This window comes from Helianthus annuus, chromosome 9 (assembly GCF_002127325.2).
Source record: "Helianthus annuus cultivar XRQ/B chromosome 9, HanXRQr2.0-SUNRISE, whole genome shotgun sequence".
In the NCBI taxonomy this organism is placed as follows: domain Eukaryota; kingdom Viridiplantae; phylum Streptophyta; class Magnoliopsida; order Asterales; family Asteraceae; genus Helianthus; species Helianthus annuus.
Window position 1 is genome coordinate 129499181 of NC_035441.2, and position 15181 is coordinate 129514361.

The 15181-nt window shown below is 37.4% G+C and overlaps 1 protein-coding gene and 1 long non-coding RNA gene across 2 annotated transcripts; one reads left to right on the top strand and one right to left on the bottom strand.

The window, feature by feature from the left end:
* The first annotated feature begins 6272 nt into the window (after window positions 1-6272).
* On the top strand, window positions 6273-8031 carry LOC110874660. The gene is made up of 2 exons (XM_022123176.2): window positions 6273-6686; window positions 7238-8031. Exons 1-2 carry the CDS (start codon window positions 6663-6665, stop codon window positions 7652-7654), a joined length of 441 nt encoding a protein of 146 aa, XP_021978868.1. The 5' UTR covers window positions 6273-6662; the 3' UTR covers window positions 7655-8031.
* Window positions 8032-9796: 1765 nt separating this feature from the next.
* LOC110874661 lies at window positions 9797-14376 on the bottom strand. Its single transcript, XR_002556118.2, has 3 exons — window positions 14246-14376; window positions 14051-14168; window positions 9797-9934 (listed from the first exon to the last, which is right to left on the bottom strand). It is a non-coding gene; the product is annotated as an uncharacterized LOC110874661 (long non-coding RNA).
* Between the last annotated feature and the right edge of the window lie 805 nt (window positions 14377-15181).

The following is a 15181-nucleotide window of genomic DNA, read 5'->3' on the forward strand; positions in this document are numbered from 1 at the left end:
ATGATACCCCCCCCCCCCAGCAGCCCTATATAAGGCAATGAGGGTTGTATAGGGTTTGAGTGCATTAATTATGTCAGAAAAAGTAAGTTATACGGCCCTCATTGCCCAATACGCCTCAAACTCGCACCACCAATATGCCCCTCATTGCCTAATACGTTTGAAAAAGTATTTACACACCCCCTATCATCTAATTAATGCCAATCATTAGGTGTCAGCCAATGATTACCAATGATTGAGGTGTAAGGAACTTTATTTTGATAGAGTATTTGTATGGGGAAGTTGTGAAATATTAAGAAAATTAATTTTTTTTATAAAATGTTGTTATAAAATATTTTGTTAGTATTATAAAAACTTTATATTTTTATGAAATGAATTGTGTATATTTTTAATAAAAAAAATATGCATATGTTTTTTTATTAAGTATTATTATTAAAAACTTCAGATTTTTATGAAATGAATTGTGTATATTATAAAATGCAAATTTTTTATAAGTATTATTAAATGTCAATTTTTTTTATAAAACGAATTGTATATATGTCATAACAAAGTTTTTTATTTATGAATTATTATTATTTCTTTAATTGTCAAATACGAACGTAGATCGGCGTTCTAGTTCATGAATCTGAAATACGAACGTAGTTTCTCCGACCCACCACCACAACCACCACCACCATAGCCGACCCACCACCACAACCACCACCATAGCCGACCCACCACAACCGACCTACCACCACCACAACCACCCCAGCCGACCCACCACCACCACCCCAGCCAACCCACCACCACCACAACCACCCCATCCGACCCACCACCACCACAACCGACCCACCACCACCACCACCAACATAGCCAACCCACCACCATCACCACAGCCGACCCACCACCACCACCATAGTCGGCCCACCACCACCACCATAGCCGACCCACCACCACCACCCCAGTCGACCCACCACCACCACCACCACCATAGCCGACCCACCACCACCACCCCAGTCGACCCACCACCACCACCACAACCGACCTACCACCACCACCATAGTCGTCCCACCACCACCACCACAGCCGACCCACCACCACCACCACAACCGACCCACCACCACCACAACCACCCCAGCCAGCCCACCACCACCACCATAGCCGACCCACCACCACCACCACCCTAGCAGACCCACCACCACCACCACAACCGATCCACCAGATGGGGTGGTTGTGGTGGTGGTGGGTCGGCTGGGTTGGTGGTGGTGGTGGGTCGGCTAGGGTGGTGGTGGTGGGTCGGCTATGGTGGTGGTGGTGGGCCGGCTGGGGTGGTTATGGTGGTGGTGGGTCAGCTGGGGTGGTGGTTGTGGTGGTGGTGGTGGGTCGGTTATGGTGGTGGTGGTGGGTCGGATGGGGTGATTGTGGTGGTGGTGGGTCGGCTGGGGTGGTGGTGGTGGGTTGGCTATGGTGGTGGGGGTGGGCCGAGTATGGTGGTGGTTGTGGGCCGGCTGGGGTGGTTGTGGTGGGTCGGCTGGGGGTGGTTGTTGTGGTGGTGGTGGTGGTGGGTCGGTTGTGGTGGTGGGTCAGATGGGGTGGTTGTGGTGGTGGTGGGTCGGCTGGGGTGGTTGTGGTGGTGGTGGGTCGGCTGGGGTGGTGGTGGTGGGTCGGCTGGGGTGGGGGTGGTGGGTCGGCTATGGTGGTGGTGGTGGGCCGGCTGGGGTGGTTATGGTGGTGGTGGGTCGGCTGGGGTGGTGGTTGTGGTGGTGGTGGTGGGTCGGTTATGGTGGTGGTGGTGGGTCGGATGGGGTGATTGTGGTGGTGGTGGGTCGGCTGGGGTGGTGGTGGTGGGTTGGCTATGGTGGTTGGGGTGGGCCGAGTATGGTGGTGGTGGTGGGCCGGCTGGGGTGGTTGTGGTGGTAGTGGGTCGGCTGGGGTGGTGGTTGTGGTGGGTCGGATGGGGTGGTTGTGGTGGTGGTGGGTGGTGGGTCGGCTGGGGTGGTGGTGGTGGGGATGGGTCGGCTGGGGTGGTGGTGGTGGGGGTGGGTCGGCTGGGGTGGTTGTGGTGGTGGTGGTGGGTCGGTGGTGGTAGTGGGTCGGATGGGGTGGTTGTGGTGGTGGTGGGTCGGCTGGGGTGGTGGTGGTGGGTCGGTTATGGTGGTGGTGGTGGGTCGGCTATGCTGGTGGTGGTGGGCCGGCTATGGTGGTGGTGGTGGGCCGGCTGGGGTGGTGGTGGGGGTGGGGGTGGGTCGGCTAGGGTGGTTGTGGTGGTGGTGGTGTGGTGTGCCGGCTGGGGTGGTGGTGGGTCGGCTGGGGTGGTGGTGGTGGGTCGGCTATGGTGGTGGTGGTGGGTCGGCTGGGGTGGTTGTGGTGGTGGTGGTGGGTCGGTTGTGGTGGTGGTGGTGGGTCGGATGGGGTGGTTCGGTATGTCGTCAGATGAGGAACAACAGGCACCAAAAGAATGCATACACAAATAGTTCTAGTGGACGAAGCAAAGAGACCGTTGTGTATCTGAATCAGGTTCTCAAACAAACCGTGAAATCGAACAGTTTCTTCGTAGATTCCGTCCGGTTTAAAAGTCGGTTCAGACGCGCGATGAAATAACCGATTCTATTCCCAACTCACGACATTGCCTTGTATTTAAAATCTCAATTGATGAAGGGTTTGTCATAAGAACAGGTTCATCAAATCGAGAATCAACTTCTTCATCATATTTTTCATGCATTTCCATTAGCCACAGTTGTATGAAGAAACTGTTCGATTTCACGGTTTGTTTGAGAACCTGATTCAGATACACAACAGGTTCGTGTGAATCTAAGTAATAATATGTAATAGTTAGCGATTTAGTGTGTAGGGTTTAGGGTTTCGGCTATGTATTGTATTACATTTTGTATGAAAGTGTTGTGTTTTGTGTTATTTTATCAAACAATGTTCACTTACATTTGCGTTTTGGATTATAGAGAATTTTACGTTTTATAATAACACTTGATAAAAAAATGTAGAAGTTTTATAATACTAATTAAAAAAAATGGTGACGTTTTATAATAACACTTGATAAAAAAAATGTAGAAGTTTTATAATACTAATTAAAAAAAATGGTGACTTTTTATAATAACACTTGATAAAAAAAATGTAGAAGTTTTATAATACTAATTAAAAAAAATGGTGACATTTTATACTAAGAGTTGATAAAAAATGCAGAAGTTTTATAATACTTATTTAAAAAAAGTTGACGTTTTATACTAACACTTGATAAAAAATGTAGAAGTTTTATAATATTAATTATAAAAAATATTGACGTTTTATAATAATAATTAACTAATAAAAATGTTGCCATTTTTCTAAATATATTAAATAAAAAATGACATTTATATACCTTCCTTTTATAACAATAAATAATAATAAATATAAATGTTTATATTTTTTTTATTTTAACAACAATTTAAAAAAAATATATATAAAGTTTTTTTTTAAATAATATTTCATCCCAATGAAAACCCACACATCCCCACAATTTTATTCCACACAAAAGAGTCAATGATTGGGCAATCATTGGCTGACACCCAATCATTGACAATTAATAGGATGTGTGAAAAAGTAACCAAAAAGTAAACGTATAGGGCAATGAGGGGCTTATCAGGTGGGTCCATTTTCAGGCGTATAGGGCAATGAGGGGTGTATGGGGTTAGGGGATGTGTGGATATATTTAGGGGATGTGTAGATAACCAGACCCTTTTTTTATTATTACTTTCTTTGGTATTAATAATTTGATTGATTAGAGTCTCAGATGTAAATTTGGATTTTTTTTAACCAAAGTACATCGGCTCACTCTACTCCAACCAACATCACATCCTCACCCACACCTATCCACATCGACCCGTCAACCTCTCACCGCCCTCACCCTCACCCGATACCTCCCTCTCTTCCCCTCCCGCCTCCTCACCATCCAATACCACATCAGAAACCACAAACTCTCCTCCTGCCTCTGCTCGCCCACAAAGGCTTCGCAAACCCAACCCAAAATATTACAACCAAACTCTTGTAAATCACACAACCCTTCGTCCCCTCCCACCGACACTTGAACCCGCCACTCACACTCATGCCTCTAAAGATCCACAGTGGTGTCAGGCTATGGATTTAGATTTTAATGCCCTTCTCCAAAACCAAACATGGCAACTTGTTCCCCCTGGCTCCCACACTCCGATTGGGTGTAAATGGGTCTTCCGTATCAAACGCAAACCCGATGGCTCTATTGATAAATATAAAGCACGACTTGTTGTCAAAGGTTTTCACCAACAGCATGGAAAGGACAGCTTCGATACCTTCAGCCCCGTCACCAAACCCATTACCATTCGCACCATCCTTTCCATTGCTCTATCGAAAAATTGGCCACTTAAACAACTTGAGGTCAACAATGCATTCTTGCATGGTACTCTACATGAGGATGTATACATGTCCCAACCACCAGGATACATTAACCCTCAATTTCCCAACCACATATGCAAGCTCAAAAAGTCCCTATATGGCTTAAAGCAAGTAACATAACTTAAATTTTTCTTGCACAAACATTTTTTGATATTAATGGGTTTGTAGCCTTCTAATGGTATCGAAATGTGCTAAAAGGTGTCTCTTCTCTGTGTGGTTGAGGGTTCAAGTGCCGCAACACAATGAACAAAAAATGTAGATTAAAGAGTATAAAAATGTAGATTTAAGAGTATGAAGTCTACTTTGAGCTAACGTTCTAATATATCAAACATTTTTTTGGTTTCATTGGTTAACTATTTACCACCAAAGAATGCTCTCTCTTTTTGCTCTCGCCCTTTAATTCTGGGCTCATGGATTATTTTGGAAAAAAAGTTGAAATAACACTATATATGCTGTAATGTTTGAGAAACATAATCAGAAGACATAGATCATTAGTTGTGTATGTGCAAACTAGGAAGGTTTGCATGGAGCATAATTAAATAAATAGAGAATAATCTCAAAGGAAGAAAAGTGATTCGGTATTGAACAAACCATATATTTAGACTCCTTACAGAGCAGCTCTATTGTAGGCCATGCCAACAAACGGAAAACATAAATGACAACTTAATTACAAAATTAACTTCCTAAATAACGCACAATTTACTCAAATCAAAGATTTACGCGTTTTACTTGTATTGGGGATAAATCTTTGCCTCCGATAATAGGGATTTAATTGATGAAATCCGGTTAAGAATGTTGGCCAAATCATGCCCTTTTAAGATGGGTTCTTTGCCTCGTCTAAAATAATTGTGTGCTAACTCTTGAATCAACTCCGTAACAAAGATACTCTCAAGATTAAGATAAATGAGTGGTGGAAGATGCTATTTTTGGTGTGTTTTCTACGTCTAGTACGTGCTAATAAAATGATGACAATTAGAAGAGACTAACTGGTTGGCCAATGTTAGATATTTTACTTCTAGTAGTCAGTGGCGAAACTTGACCCGAATGACAGGAGGTCGAAAACGTATATACCAAAAAATTTCTATTGAACCGGGGGGCCGAAAACGTATATACCAAAAAATTTCTATATGAAAACTACATATACCCCCCCCCCCCCCGTACTTCGCCCCTGCTAATAGTGCTTCCCCTTCTGTCTATTCTGTTAACTAATTTTGGATCATTTCTTTTGGTTTGAATTTACAATACGGTAGAAGGTCATTGGCATATCAAGATTTATCTTTGAATCATAGTTTTGCTTGTAATATATGTAGCTCGGATTATACTTTGTATTTCACTTCCTGCCATAGCGTGATTTCAGTTATTGGTAAAAAAATGGGGTGTATTTAGAAGAAACCCTAAAAAAAAGGGTGATACTATACACACCCCCCCTAATTCCTGATTACACCCCCCCTATAAAAATATCACATCCATCAATCATTTGGTTTTTGTTTTTAGTCTTTCTTTGTCTTTTTGTTGTCTTTTTTATTTTATTTTATTGTCTTTTTTATATGTTATTATTATTATTATTTACTATTAGTAATGAATTATTATTATTATTATTATTATTATTATTATTATTATTATTATTATTATTATTATCATTATTATTATTATTATTATTATTATTATTATTTACTATTAGTAATGAATTATTATTATTATTATTATTATTATTATTATTATTATTATTATTATTATTATTATTAAAATTGATAAAAAGAAACGTGGTTTCAAATTATTACTTCTTTTTACCTTTTTTTATATTAAATTCAAACATGGTCATTTTTTTTACCTTTCAACATGGTCACATTGATAAAAAGAGGTCCTCATGAAGATTTGGAGAGTTATTTAGAAGCAGTGAATCAACTGAAAAAAATTGTTCGGTTTTTCAGCACTAATAAAAACCTTAAGAGCAGCATTGGAGTGATTACTCATTCTACAACTTTGCTTCAAAAGGCTTCGTTAATGCTCGAGGAAGAGTTCAGGCAGCTATTAACTGAAGTTGAGAACTTAGTTGAGAACTTACTTCAGAAAGCTCTGCTATGTGGTGGTGATATTAAATAGTTAATATTTCCTCCAAAATATCACCAGTTTCCTCCAAAATTGAGAACTTCAGTGCATTCGCTTCATATACTTCAGAAAGCTATTCAAAGAGCTGCATAAATTTACTTGTTCAAAGAGTGATCTATTTATGTTTCATCATAGCATTCAGAAAAGTTAAAGAGATGTCAGGATTTTCAACAGATCAGGTATAGTTTTTAATTCCCATGTTTCAAGTTTCAACTTAGTTATATAATCAAGCTAGGTTAAGAGTCTTGTTTTAGTTTAAATGAGTTTGTTTGGATAATAAAGTATTAACTTTGACTTTTGGGTATATTAATCCTTGTAATGGGTATATTTATCACACCACTTATTTTATTGATATTTTTCGTCCATAATGTAACGAACTTGTGTGATGGATGGGTTATTTTTTAATGGCAAAGTAAGTATATTTAAATAATATAAGTTTAATAGTACGGAAGGAATCATGTAAGTGGTGCACATGGAAACCTCCGAAAATATTTGTAAATTGAGAATGAGCACTAGAAACATGTTGTATTTAAAAAAAAATGCAGTTCCAATTTTATAAGTTATGGATGATCCTACCCAAACCATTTGCAAAAATAAAGATTTTTTTAAGTGTAACTCAAAATACCTACCAGTTGTATCTTATTCTTTTTGTCCCAGCATCAATGACCGCAACAAAAACACTTTTTCTTTTACAAAATGAACATTATAACTAATATTAGTTCACTTTTAGGTGTTCAAGTCTCGTGAAGAGTTGATGGAATGGGTTAGAAACACCGGACGTAGTCTTGGTTACGCTATTGTGACTAAAAGATCGAAAGCTAAAAATGGCTACGTGTCTAAAGTTGTACTTATGTGTGATCGTGGTGGTGTGTATAAATCAGATAAAGATTCAAGTAGAGAGACCGGCACTAGAAAGATAAATTGCCCGTTTGAAATGGTAGGGAAATTTTCAAAAAAGAATGGTTCTTGGACGTTAAAAGTAAAACCTGGTGAGCATAATCATCCACCCGGAGAATATATGGAGGGACACCCAATCCTCAAACGATTGACACCTAATGAACACCAATTGGTGGCAGAGTTGACGGGGAAGGGTGTGTTCCCAAAAGTTTATGCCAGAGGCAGGATTCTTGATTGCGAACAAGTTTAATGTGATCGTTCATTTTTTATCTCAAGAAAAAAGAAACAGTTCTACTTGTTTTTCGCTTTGGAGAGGCCCTCACGAGTTCCCAGAAAAAAAAATAATTACAATTGCACACGTGAATGGTAACCATTTTATAATGGTAGAATTGCAAGGAGAGTATCCAATTGCCAGCACAAACAACCTATGGAAATTAATGAGAGAAAATGATGCAGCTGGCTGGGAGAATATATTTGAATCACGTCAAAATATGTATAAGTCTTGGATAGCACAACCTGCTACATTTGGGGGAAGTATAGATTAAACCTCGGTATGTAAATTATTAAATGATAATAATTTTGTAAAAAAGTACTTATTTTTATATAGCTTTTGTTACAGCTATAAATATAATTTGATAAATTATAACAATAAAAACTAATAATAAATACTATATCATAAAAACAATAATAATAATAATAATAATAATAATAATAATAATAATAATAACTAATTAATAAACAAATACAAACAAATACTAAATAACTAATAATTAAATAAATGAATAAAAAAAGACAACAAAAAGACAAAACAGGCTAAAAACAAAAACTAAATGATTGATGGATGTGATATTTTTAATAGGAGGGGGGTGTAATCAGGAATTAGGGGGGTGGGAATAGAATGAGCCAAAAAAAATTCATGACAAATATGTCAATTGAAAAGGACATCCATCAACTCAAGGTACATTGCATAAATTATAGACCCAAAAGTTTTTTTCTTTTCCATAAAGAAACAAACTTGACATAAACTATTAGACCACCCGTAGTGGAAGTTATTTTAAAAAAAAATTGAAAAAAAACGCCCCAACCCCCCCCCCCCCCCCTCCGTACTTCGCCCCTGCTAATAGTGCTTCCCCTTCTGTCTATTCTGTTAACTAATTTTGGATCATTTCTTTTGGTTTGAATTTACAATACGGTAGAAGGTCACTGGCATATCAAGATTTATCTTTGAATCATAGTTTTGCTTGTAATATATGTAGCTCGGATTATACTTTGTATTTCACTTCCTGCCATAGCGTGATTTCAGTTATTGGTGGCTTTACTTGTATCAAGTAAAAAAATGGGGTGTATTTAGAAGAAACCCTAAAAAAAAAAAATTCATGACAAATATGTCAATTGAAAAGGACATCCATCAACTCAAGGTACATTGCATAAATTATAGACCCAAAAGTTTTTTTCTTTTCCATAAAGAAACAAACTTGATATAAACTATTAGACCACCCGTAGTGGAAGTTATTTTAAAAAAAATTGAAAAAAAACGCCCCAACCCCCACCCTCCCCCCTACTACACTAGGCGTTATAAGGCGTTGTTTTTTGAAAATTTGCATGCTAGCGTTTTAAATATAACGCTGAAGTGATCAAATGGTGGCCAATGAGGAGTGGTCAAGTGTTTGACTAGCCAATGAGCAATTTCTTTGTTTTTTTCTTTTTTTTTTTTGTTTAATGATTGGAAGAGGCATTATTCCCACTATACCACTTTTGCAATAACACCCCATGCTGACTGCGATGACACGTGTCGGATAATGCCCCATGATGAGGGCATTATTTTTCTTAACCACTACGGGTGGTCTTATAAACCATACAGTTAATGTGTTTGAATAACTACTCTTTTTAGTAGCATATTGTAACCTCGAACGTACTCTCATATTAAACTGTATTTTCTCTCTGTGTTCCCGAGTTAAATTAAACAGAGAAAAGAAAGGATTTTTTTATTTTCTTTTCTCTCCGGTTCTTTCCAAATTAGAAAGATTAATTTTAGACAAAAAATCTCTCATTTTCTCTTCTTTTCTCTCTTTTAGGCTAGAGGGTATGGTGATGGTCCTCTAAGGGAGGATAATCCGCCACGTAGGCGCCACGTCATAGTCCTCCCAAAGATGCTCCATCCCCCAAAACTAGAGGGTATGGGAGGATGGTCCTAGTCATAGTCCTCCCCACCACTTTTATGTTTTTTTTTTTTAATCTTCTACTTTTTTTTTAACATTTAACAAATAAACTAACACAATATTTTCATTAATATTTAAAAATATTACATAAACTTAAAAAAAACATAAACTTAAAAAAAACATAAACTTAAACAAATCCTAATATATTAAAATAAGCTATTAGTCTTCGTCTTCCATGTCGTCGGGTTCGTTTTGAGCGTTGTTCCAGATGTACTCAACCAAGTCCGCTTGTAGGTTATGATGTGTGTACTCGTTACGTAGAGCGAACATGGAAAATATATGTATTTGCGTATCGGGCAAGCCATTATAGTCTGCACAAAAGAGTACCGCATTTTGACGATTCTGAAAACATGTGACCCACTTGGAATACCCGAAATATTGAATACCAAAAAAAAGTAAAATAAATAAATATCTATTAATTATGTCAGCTCTAAACGAATTTAATGCACTTTAAATTCGAGTAAACGAATATCGTTTTTCTGAACTATACATTTTATTTAGTAGATTACTTAATAATATTGATATCATTTTTTATAAAATAAATAATTAAGTAAATATAGATAGTTAATAAAAACCTTTACTATATGTAAGTATACTTGTACTTATAGTTTAGGCTTCTTTAAAATTCAAACTAAATAAAAAGGTTTGTTTATAAATTACCTAATACTCTTGGGTAGGAATTGACAAGGGTAAATTATATAAATCTTTATCTACTGAGTTTTTCCGTAACCTAATGCAAAACCCCCGTCACACTTCGCCGTCAAACAAGTTTCATCAAAGCCGTACCCCTAGCCTCCACATACCAGAACGCCACCTCTACTCAAGTCGAAACCACCATTACCGCTACTACTCAAACCGAGTTCATGTTTAGCCACCTCCACGCACCGTGTACCGCGGTGCCAGTGGTTGTGGGCCGCCGAAGCCGTTCTCCACCGCCGCACTACCGGTCCCTGCTGTTGTCGCGTTTTAGCCATCGCAACGCCACCTCCTCACAAGAAGCAATCGCCGCTGCCATCAATCCCGACTCCATTATGTATCTTGTCTTGGTAACTACTCTAATTTCTAGCTTATTTGTTCGAACCAATTAGCTGGGTTGGGTTTGTTGGGTTTTCCGGTGACATGTTATTTTGAGAGAAACTTGTTTTTGTTTGTGTATGTGTCTAAATATATAAGTGTAAGTATAAAGAAGTCTGTACATATGCAGGTGTAAAGGGGGGTTGGTTTGAATGTTGTATGTGTGTTACCCTGTGTGTATAAGTATGTGTTTTGACTTTGTGGTTTCAAATATATGATGTGTATTTGTGCATGCGTCATGTCTTGCATGTATGTGAGTTATGTGCTGCATGCATGGATGTGTGTGATTAATTTGCTAGTTATGTGTTGTGTATGCATGGGTTTGTGTTCGTGTGCTTGTCTGTGCATGTAGTATATGTGATGTGTGCATGTGTATATGTTATATATTTATGATGTATATGTGTTGTTGTGTAAGAATGGGTTATAAGGCATTAAACCTATATGAATAGTATTTTGTAAATAAATCTATGTTACGAACAAATGGGTTGGATCCTTGAGCCAAACGGATTTTCCCTGAAATTGGTGGTGGACTCGGGTTACTCTCGAAGTACTTCGTTTGTCCAGTGGGTGTCCCGAGAGTGCTCGAGATTGAGTTTGTTGGCCGTTCAAAAAAAAATGTTACGAACAAATTAATAATGGTTAAAGTTCATACTTTTCTTGTATATAATTGGTTGGGTTATATTAAACCATACAAGTTTTTTTTTTTTTTTTCAAGTAAGATAATTAAAATTTTAAACTATGTTTTATATTATATTATATTCCTTGTTACAAACGTGATAACATATATTTTATAGAACGTGACGATTAAGTACTACTTGTGAGTGTTAAACGAATGTGTACCTTCATAAGTTATTATGGGTAAGTTTAGTTTGCGGTAGCCGGGAAATTCAACGAAAAACCCTTTAGTTTAAATAAAAGCATAATAAAACTAACCTCGAAGATTCGGGATCTAGGTTTGCATAACTTTGGGGGCGACTCGATTTGCGGATTTTTTTTTTTATCTTTTTCGCTTTGCTTACTAAGGTACGGATTCGTGACCCTTTACATCGTAGTATAACTTTATTTAATTTCGTTACTCTTCGGTTCGGATTCCGTTTCATTTTCATCGTAGTATAAACATAAATTTGTATCCGTTACTTTGTAGTACGGATTTTGTCATCGTGGTCAGTCTTCAATATTTCTTTATTATGTTATTTTGATACTTTTTAGTGTTTTGGAAATTGTCCGCTATCTCTGATATCGTCTGGTTTGATTATTATTATGTTGTAGCATGCCATACCTCAGACTTGTATTCATGGTCGCATGTTCCCGTTAGTGTTATTTTAGTTGCCTGTAGGTTATTTACAAGGCCTTAGTATTTGTACTCTGTCACCCGAGCATGTCTGGCTTGCCGTTTGGGCGTCAACGGCATGGCACTTATCGTGACGGTGCGTAATAAAAGTTCACGGCGTCTCTAGCTCGTGCTTGTGTAGCACCTTGGCCCCTAGAGGCGTATAGATCGATCTTAGCTCTGAGTTTGAGTCTGTTGTCTGGAGATGGAATAATGGGTATACCCCACACTCACCGTCTCATAGGTACATAGAGTAGCTACCTGTGTACCAGTCTGTTTGTTTGTAGCTCTGGGTGCTTCTGTGTTACACGATTTGTTTTGTTGATATACATCTGTCGTGTAAGTTAGTATATGGTTCTGTATGTGAATATGTTCAGTATTTGTTCTGATATGTCTGATATGTTTTGTACGCGTCTGATTATACTTCCGATCATGTATCGGGTTAATGCTTCCGATTAGGTTCAGTATATGTTTTGATATGTTTTGTACACATCTGGTCATGTTTCCGATAGCGAGTTAATCATGCTTCTAATGATGTTCAGTATCCGATTATGTTCTTTATTAGTTATGTCTGTTTTGACTCAGTGTTTGTTTTTGTTTCGTCCCAGTATGAGTCTCAATTTGGACTTCGATTCCGTGTTATACATATAGTTTGTATCTGTCAGTACCTGTATTTAGTATCTGATTCAATTCTTTTCTATACTTGTCGTTGAATCTGTCTTTGTTCATGTCAATTCCCTCGATCGGTTTAATGAGTTTTATAAGAATTAAATTTTTCTACTTTTGAACTTAGGTTATCCGATTATTTGGTTATTGAATATAAACCTTCAAAGCTATAAAAATAATTACTTTTATTATATAATCACTTATGAAGTATCATTAATTAATAGATAATAATCCTAATCAAACATTTATTTAAAGATGATAATTTCAACAGTTCTTTTCTTTTAAAGGTTAAGGGATTTTTAAATGGTATTCAAAATGTTTCAGTTTACGTATTTGTTTTCGTTTATATATTGTTTTCCCACGCCGGTTAAAAAAATTATCATATGTATTACGTTTTGAGATCCAAGTTATTTGAATTATACTATTTCTTAAACGTAAGTTTTCAGAGTTAGAAAATTAGTTACTTTGTCTTATAATGATCCGCTATGGAATTTGATAAATTATTTTATTGATTAAATTCATACGTTTATCCAAATAAAATAGTTTTGCCAAGTATCTTGTTTTGACAATTAGTATTATTTAATGTTGTTCAAAATATTAGATAGTCATTAGTGTTTAATTTGTTCAAACGTTTCATTTGATAGGTTAGATAATCTTCTTATATGAATACTAGATTAGTTAAACGATGTTTTAAGATAAGTTCGTTTATACAAGATAAATTGTTCTAGTCATCATGGCCAACGATGTATCAGTCTCAACATCAGTTATGTGTTGGGTTCGGTATCGGTGATGTATATCACTTACTTTTGTTTTCGTATCAGTTTCCGTTACAGTTTTAGACCGGTTCGTGTATCAGTCTTTGCATCAGTCATGTGCCTGCATTTTTTTTTTCAGTAATCGTGTCAATGACCGTTTTAGTTCAGTCTCAGTTATGTTCTGTTGTGTTTTGCTTCCGCTGATATGACCTTACTTGTACTGTTGATTTCTCCGTTTGTACTGTTGATTTCTCCGTTACTGAGTTGTGTTTTTCCAATTTGTTTTTCAGGTAACATGGGATGATCTGGGATTTCAGTGAGGAGCGTTAGGAAGTTGCTGGTCAAGATTTTTTTATTTCAGTAATGTAATAAATGTAATTAGGATATTTTATTTAATGTTATGGATTGGTTTTTAGTTTTGATATCTGTAAGAGTGACACGTCAGCCCTAGCGGGGTTGGGGTGTTACACCACTCGTTTTGCATCATTGCATAAATGAATCATATGAGGCAAATGTTGAAGAACACCAGTATACTCAGCCAACATATAATCATATATTATAGCTAAACCATTTGAGAATCAATCAAGAGAGTAGAGATTTACATGATTCACCCAAGCTGGTAACGTTGCACTGAATAGATTGAATTGTCTCAACTTTGATAGCATCATTCACCTTGTCTTCATAGCAAACAAAAAGAGATGAAAGGAGTCAAGCTAGCATCTGCAAAAATCTTACAATTAAGAAATGTATAACTTGAATATATAGATTTAAATAAAAGAAAGAAAGTGAGGGCGTACCGAAAACAGTGTTGGTAGGATTCATGGCGACCTGATTCTTAGCAGCATCCCTTATCAGACGTTCAGTATCCGTAAAAGCAACATAAGAAGGAGTAGTCCTGTTGCCTTGATCATTAGCAATGATCTCAACTTTTCCATACGTATTTTTGGAATCTCAATACAGATCGCTGGTCCTTAACCTTTTCCAGACGTATTTTTGAAATCTCAATGGGTTACCGTGGAACAGGTGCCAGGACTCAACACTTTAGGAATCTCAATGGTTCGCGTGGACTATGAACCATGGGGGCTCAACCCACCCCATGTTCATGCCCGGGCACAACTAAAATTGGACAACACACATATACCATTTAACTTGCAAATAATATATCTATTCCACCAATTAAAAATTGGACAGCACACATACTCTTGTTCAAATATGCATTTAACTCATCGGTCCCAAGCACCTGCAGTCGCAATTTTAGATCATTAAACCAGCCTACTTAATATCTTAACTACCATAATTTGCTCACAGGATACTCCCTCTTCAAAATAGAATTCAGGTCTTCCTCCTTTAGTTGGATCAAAACCAGGTTTCATTCTAGGAACAGCACTGGTAAGAATGACAATAGCATCTGTGCATTGAATAGTCGGTTCCAGAGTTGCAGCGTTCGTTATATCGCCGATCAAAACGTCTTCGTACGATTCATACTAGACTAGCAGACTAACAACAATTTGACCAACATAACAGTATGACAGTTATGATTTACGATTCATACAAAGCACAATCATATGCCCATGACAGACCAATGATCATATAAAAGTACATCCTTTACTCAAAAACTACATCCAATATTCCATCATATATTACAAAAATACTAGAAAACAACATTTTTGTTTCAAAAACCGATTTCATGAACAATTAACACAAACACAAACATACTTAAATCACACATCAAC

What these genes read in the sequence shown, in the direction of transcription:
- LOC110874660 (XM_022123176.2), top strand. Translation starts at nt 6,663, where the DNA reads ATGTCAGGATTTTCAACAGATCAG. An exon ending in CAGGATTTTCAACAGATCAG is followed by an intron (nt 6,687 to 7,237) that starts GTATAGTTTTTA and finishes GTTCACTTTTAG; the next exon opens with GTGTTCAAGTCTCGTGAAGA.